Source organism: Mandrillus leucophaeus, unplaced genomic scaffold, assembly GCF_000951045.1.
Source record: "Mandrillus leucophaeus isolate KB7577 unplaced genomic scaffold, Mleu.le_1.0 Scaffold104, whole genome shotgun sequence".
Classification (NCBI taxonomy): Eukaryota; Metazoa; Chordata; class Mammalia; order Primates; family Cercopithecidae; genus Mandrillus; species Mandrillus leucophaeus.
Window position 1 is genome coordinate 424533 of NW_012098543.1, and position 6723 is coordinate 431255.

Genomic DNA, 6723 nt, shown 5'->3' on the forward strand with positions numbered 1-6723 from the left:
AAAGAAAGAAAAAAGAAAAAAGGCTTTACTAGAACTCTGGACACTCAAGTCCTCTGGAAATAGTTTATGTTGGTATCTTGGGCAACTCTCTGCAATTCTGGGCATTGGAACCCCCATTTTATCAAGTGAGTGCTAATAATAACTCCTAAGTAGTGATGTTAGGAGATGGGTGTGATTTCACATATGCAAAAGAGGCTTGTGCCTCAAAAGAAGAAAAAAAAAATAACCGTAAACAAATATTGAACTCTAGCTAATCACATGTATGATGATGTAAGTAGGGTGAAGTGTACTGATGCTTGAAACTTACTCTGAAATGCATCTAGACAATAAGGTAGATTGATGGATGGTTGGACATATATATAGACAGATGGACAGACGCAAGATCATGCAAGTCTAGTGATCTGTTAATGTTTGACTCTAAGTGGTGGCTACATGGGTGTTCGCTATAAAATTCTTTGGACTTTTCCATTTATTTGAAAAAATTTAGAACAAAATATTGCACAGAAAATAAGGAGTCCTTTAAACTGTTAATTGCAGTTTATCAGCAGTGGTTAAAAATACAGCCTCCAGAGGCGAATTGCGTGAGTTTCACTCCCAGCTCTGCCTCTCACTAGTTGTATGGCCCTGAGCAAATGACTTCATCCCTCTGAGTGTCTGTTTCCATATCTGTAAAATGGGCTATTAATAGGATTTACCTCACAAGGTTGTTGTGAGTATCAGAACAGAGCCTGGTACCTAATTAGCACCCAGTTAGCCCTCGCTATAATGTGGTCCTCTAAAGGACGCTTTGCAATGGGCACTGCTATTTCCATTGCACATAGAAGGAAAGTGGTGCCCAGAGAGGGTCTGCAACTCCTCCCAGGCCACACAGCAAGGAAGTGGCTAAGTGGAAAAGGAACCACAGGTCCCTGGAACTGGAAATGGTCCCCCAGCCCACAAGTCCCTAGGCTCACCCGATAGTATGAAGAAGATGCCAGAGACGAAAGCCAGAATGGTCCTCTGCGGGCGGATGTGGCCGATGTTGCTGATGACGAAGGCCGTGAACACGAGAAAGAGGCTGACCATGGGGAAGGGGGTAGCCGTGCGCACTGTCTCTGGGGAGGGGATGGGGAGAGACAGGGGTGAGGAGGGAATCTCCAGTGGGTCACTTCCCCATTCCTTGACCTCTGCTGTCGCCACCTCTGCATTTTTGTTTGGCTCCTGCCTTTCCCCACTGACTCCTCCCCTTCCCCTGATATTTCCTCCGTAGACACAAGCCTGCCACGCCCCCTCACATAGGCCACACCTCCTTGGGCTTAACTCCGCCCCCTTTCTGATTAACTGCTCCTCACCGACCGGACCTCACCCTTTAACCTTGCCTTTTCTCCTTACCTAACCACTCTGCCTTGCCTTCTTTCTTTCTTTTCTTTCTTTCTTCCTTTTTTTTTTTTTTTTTTTTTTTTTTAGACAGAGTCTCACTCTGTTGTCCAGGCTGGAGTACAGTAGCGAAATCTCGGCTCACTGCAAGCTCCATCTCCCAGATTCAAGCAATTCTTCTGCCTCAGCCTCCTGAGTAGCTGGGACTACAGGCGCGTGCCACCACACCCAGCTAATTTTTGTATTTTTAGTAGAGACAAGGTTTCACCATATTGGCCAGGCTGGTCTCGAACTCCTGAACTCAGGTGATCCACCCGCCTCAACCTCCCAAAGTGCTAGGATTACAGGTGTGAACCACCACGCCTGACCCACTCTGCCTTCTTTCAAGCCTCCCCTCCTTCCCTTGGACCCCACCATTTCCCTAGTCCTGCCCCTTCCCAAGACTCCAGGACTTGACTGTGATCTTGCTCTCTTGTGCCTTGGCACCCCCACATCCCCTCACTCAAAATATTCTCCGTGTTTTCCGTCACCAAGTTGATCTCTGGTTCAAGAAAATATTCTGAGGCCACACAGCGACCTTTCTCCCGACCTGGGGGGAAGAGAAACAGACGGGCCTGGATGAGAGGCTCCTAAGCTCTAGAGAGGCTGTGGGGGTGGGGGTGGTGGCAGGATGGATAGAGGGGAGACCCCAGGTTGGGGGTGCAAGGCCTAGCCCAAGGGTTACAAGCTGTACTACTCTAGGGGTGTTGGGAAAGGGGGTGGGTGGATGTCTGTCTGGGATTCCTCTTTCTTTTCTCTTCTTTTCTTTTTTCTTTTTTTTTTTGAAATGGATTCTCGCTCTGTTGCCCAGGCTGGAGTGCAGTGGCACGATCTTGGCTCACCACAACCTCTGCCTCCTGGGTTCAAGTGATTCTCCTGCCTCAGCCTCCTGAGTAGCTGGGACTACAGGCACATGCCAATATGCCCAGCTAATTTTTGTATTTTTAGTAGAGACGGGGTTTCACTATGTTGGCCAGGCTAGTCTCAAACTCCTGACCTTGTGATCTGCCCGTCCTGGCCCCCCAAAGTGCTGGGATTACAGGCGTGAGCCACTGCGCCTGGCCTGGGACTCCTCTTTCTGGCTGCCCTAGAGATTCCTGATTGGAGGAGGACAAGGCTGGAATTCTAGGTCCTAAACAACGAAACATCTGTAGATCAGAACTCATGGTCCCTAAAGGGGACGAGGTCTGGGGAGCCAGGATTCTTACAATGAATGGGTCTTTGTGGTCCCTGGGAGGTATATTTTTTTTGTTTGTTTCTTTTTTTGTTTTTTGTTTTTTTTAGAGACAGGGTTTTGCTCTGTCACCCAGGCTAGAGTGCAGCAGCACTATCATAGCTCACTGCAGCCTCGAACTCCTGGACATAAGCAATCCTCCCGCCTCAGCCTCCTGAATAACTGGAACTACAGGTGCACGCCACCAGTCAGAGCTAGGCAGAGTGAGATGGAGTCTCACTCTGTCACCTAGGCTGGAGTGCAGTGGCAGGGGCGTGATCTCGGCTCACTGCAACCTCCACCTCCCGGATTCAAGCGATTCTCCTGCCTCAGCCTCCCAAGTAACTGGCATTACAGAGGTGCGCCACCACGTACAGCTAATTTTTGTATTTTTAGTAGAGATGGGGTTTCACCATGTTGGCCAGGCTGGTCTCAAACTCCTGAGCTCAAGGGACACTCCTGCCTTGGCCTCCCAAAGTGCTGGGATTACAGGCGTGAGCCACCGCGCCCGTCCCATGCATTTTTTTTTTTTGATCTTGCCCATTCAGCACTGAAATTGTGCAGTGGACAAGTTCTAAACCTAGACTACAAACTTTAAGGAAGGACTCCATAATTCCTTAGGGGTTAGGGACCTGGAGCACTGGGGCTCCTCGATCCAGGAATAAAGGGCTAGTCATTGGGACTCCACGTAGAAATTTGAACTTCCGGGAGAGAATCAGGATCCATTTCTGGATTTCTGGAACCTAATGGATGGGGCTGTGGCTAAGACTCTCAGACCCCAGGCAAGGCAGAAACTGTTGAGTGGAAGACAGGTGAGGGCTGTACCTGCAAAGAAGCAGACTCTCCAGAGGCCGGCGTGCAGGGCCATCTTGACCTCGGTGGTCTGGTTCTGCGGTAGCACTGTGCCCTCTTCCATGTACAGCCAGTAGTCAGTGCTGACCGCGATGCCCACCAGGAGCAGACCACACGCACCAAACACGCTGCTCAACAGGGTCAGGGCGCGGCTGCTGCAGTGACTCATCCTCAGAGGCAGGGGGCGCCCTGCGGGGCCTGTGAGAGGGAAGCTGCAGTGCAGAGCTCCATGGGACCGACCAGAGTGCTTGACCCCATGCAGCAACCCGGGATGCTGGGTCCTAGCCAGAGACACCGACTCCCAAATGGAACTCTCTCAGATCTGACCTCCGTGGCCTGACCCATGACCCCAACCCTAGACTCTGACCAGAGACACCAACTGTTGAGCCTCAACCTCAGGACTGAGCTCCCCAAACCTGCTGCCTGTGCTCTGGCTCCAGATCCAGATCCCAACCCCAGAATTAGATTTCTGATCCTAACTTTCAGCCCAGGCCCAGAGATTGAATCTTGGCTCCAACCATGTTTGGACTTGGGTCCCAAATATTGTGACTCTGAGCAGAAATTCTAATTTGAGATTCTGAACCCCAGAACCAGGTCTCCCTGCCTAAACCTAACCTCACCTGCTGACCTGATACCCTAACTTAGAAATCAGATGCCACCAGAGTCCCTAACCTTGAGTGTGGGTCAGTGAGTCAGAAAGTATTAGGCCAATCAATGATTTCACCTCTAGGACCTGGCATCCCACAGCCCTGTCTCTGTGCGCCGATCGAAGCCAGTTGTGAACATCAGACTCCAATAAGAATCAATAACCTGAACTCTGAGCCAGGACTTAGATCCCAGAGCACAGGGCATTGGGCTTGAACCCTGGATGCTCTACAACTTGAGCTGGCCAGAAACTCTAACCCAGGCTACCCAGTCTTAACTCCCTGCCCTAATCTGATACCCTGATACATTTTCTTGCACCCTGTCTCTGAACTGCACCCAGAAATCCCCAAAGTGGGTCACTAACCAAGGATCTCTAACCCCATACCGGGGCTTCACACCCTTGACCTCTGCCCTAAGACTTTGAGCAGAGGCCCCCACTTAAGTTTAGCCTCTTGGATTTGTATCTTGAGCCTAACACCCAATTCTAACACCAAGAACTTGACTCATGACCTTCTAACTCTGATCCTGTGCCTTGACCTCATTTGATACCCCAATCTGAGATGACATCTCACAACCCAGATCCTAGCACCAGAACAGTAATTCCAACCTCCCACATCCAGGCAGGCCCCTGGACCTGGAATGCTGGAACATCTTCACAGGCTGCTGAGTCCCAGAACATTGGAACCCAGAGATATAGAACCAGAATCTCCATTAGAGATTCCAGAATGTCAAAATCAGGAGATGGGGCTGGGTGAGGTGGCTCACACCTGTAATTCCAGCACTTTGGGAGGCTGAGGTGGGTGGATCACTTGAGGTCAGGAGTTCGAGACCAGCCTGGCCAACATGGTGAAACCTTGTCTTTACTAAAAATGCAAAAATTAGCTGGGCACAGTGGCTCACATCTATAATTCCAGCTACTTGGGAGGCTGAGGCAGGAGAATAGCTTGAACCCAGGAGGCGAGGTTGCAGTGAGCCGAGATCGCACCACTGCACTTCAGCCTGGGTGACAGAGTGAAAGTCCATCTCAAAAGAAAGAAAAAAAAATCATGAATGAGCTGGGAACCCACCACCACCACCAATCCAGCATCCTAATCAGAGCACCCCAGTCAAACATCAGACTCTCGTCCTTCCAACTAGGATTCAGTGCCCTGAACTCTAAAATCCCAAGCAGGAGTCCCAAAACCGCCTCCCCTAACACTTCCCACCAGAGGTTCTGGACCTCGGTTTCCCATGCTGGGACTTCCAATCACAGATCCTCTTCAACATCCAGCATGGAGCCCCGATTTCATAACACTAGACTCCAAACAGGAGATCCCCAGTTCATATCCGTGGCCTCCCCAATTCCACTTAGGAACCTACAAATTCCAACGAGGGAGCTCCTCAACCCAGAGCTCAAGGACTTGCAATTCCTTACCCACGATTCTCCCCGACCCCTGCAAGAGTTTTCCCCAAGCCACACAATCCCATGATTTGGGGGTCTCTACTTGGGACCCTCAGCCTGTATCAACCAGAGAGGGCTACATGCCTGAATACCCGGGATATTTTTAACTGTGAAGCTTGAGTCCCCTAAACACTCTCCCCAACAAAGTAATCAAGACATAAAACTCCACTTTCCCTAACCAGAATTCTTCTAGCCTTGCAATTCTGCTCCACCTGAATAAAGCCTCTGGAGTCTGAGACAACCTTCTCTCCTCCCCGCTCCACCCCGCACTTCCAGCCTCCAGATCCCCCCTCCTTCCCCCCCAGCCTCTTGGAGGCCTCCGAGATCCAGAGTCTGGGAAGGCTCTGGCCAGCTTTCCCTCCCATCCCCCGCCCGGCGGCTCAGGGGTTTGACCGCGAGCTGCCTGGTCCTCTGGCAGCCCTGTGGGCCCGGAAACGGGCACCATTACCCCGGCCACCCTGGTTGCCTCCGTCCCAGGTAGCCGATCTCACCTTTCCCCTGTCGCCCCTCTGACTCCCAGCTGGGACCTCGTCTCTCCTCCACCTTCTTGCACCCCGTTTTAAAACCCAATCTTGCTCCAATTCCTCCTCACTGTCACTGGCCTGCCCAGATCTCCTTATTCCTCCAGCCTTTCCTCCTTTGGGACCCTCCCCCCAGGCCTGGAGCCTCCTCTTCTCCCTCTTTCTCCCACCCTTTCGCGGATTCAGGCATTTGAATCTCTGGGGTCCCATTCTGCAAGTCCTAAGCCCAAACTCCATCTCCCTTCCATCTCTCGGGAGACTGTAACTCCGCCTTTCTGGGGACCCCTTCCCAGACCCACACCCTGCTCTGGCCGGCCTGGGTCCTCCGCCCTCGCCCCGTACCGCCTTCCTCAAGGACCCGGCCTCTGCCCTCCCCAGCCCACGGTCGCTGCGACTCGGACATGAAGCGTGCAGTTTCCCACTCCGGGACCCTCGGACCCCGTCCTCCGGGATCGCCAGGCCCAGGTGTCCCTGCATCCCCCATAGCCGCTCGAATTCGGGCGTCCCGACTGCCAGGATCCCACCACCCCTGGAGCCCCTCGGGTCCTTTGTCGCCCCAAACCCGGCTCGCAGACACCTCGAGGGGCGCCCCTTCTTCCTCCCAGGACCCTCCTCTAGCGCTCACCTCGCTCAGGGCTGGGCGGACGCTCCGGGCC

At 52.3% G+C, this 6723-nt stretch overlaps 1 protein-coding gene across 1 annotated transcript in view; it reads right to left on the minus strand.

Annotated features, from left to right (window-relative positions):
• CACNG7 (calcium channel, voltage-dependent, gamma subunit 7) overlaps positions 1-6717 on the minus strand; it is a 34767-nt gene extending 28050 nt beyond the window's left edge. Inside the window, exons 1-4 of the mRNA XM_011979548.1 lie at positions 6693-6717; positions 3434-3658; positions 1859-1945; positions 954-1094 (exon numbers count right to left, since the gene is read on the minus strand). Of these exons, the coding sequence (XP_011834938.1) occupies positions 954-1094; positions 1859-1945; positions 3434-3629 (424 nt within the window). The 5' untranslated portion in view covers positions 3630-3658; positions 6693-6717. The remainder of the gene's footprint in view (positions 1-953; positions 1095-1858; positions 1946-3433; positions 3659-6692) is intronic.
• Between the last annotated feature and the right edge of the window lie 6 nt (positions 6718-6723).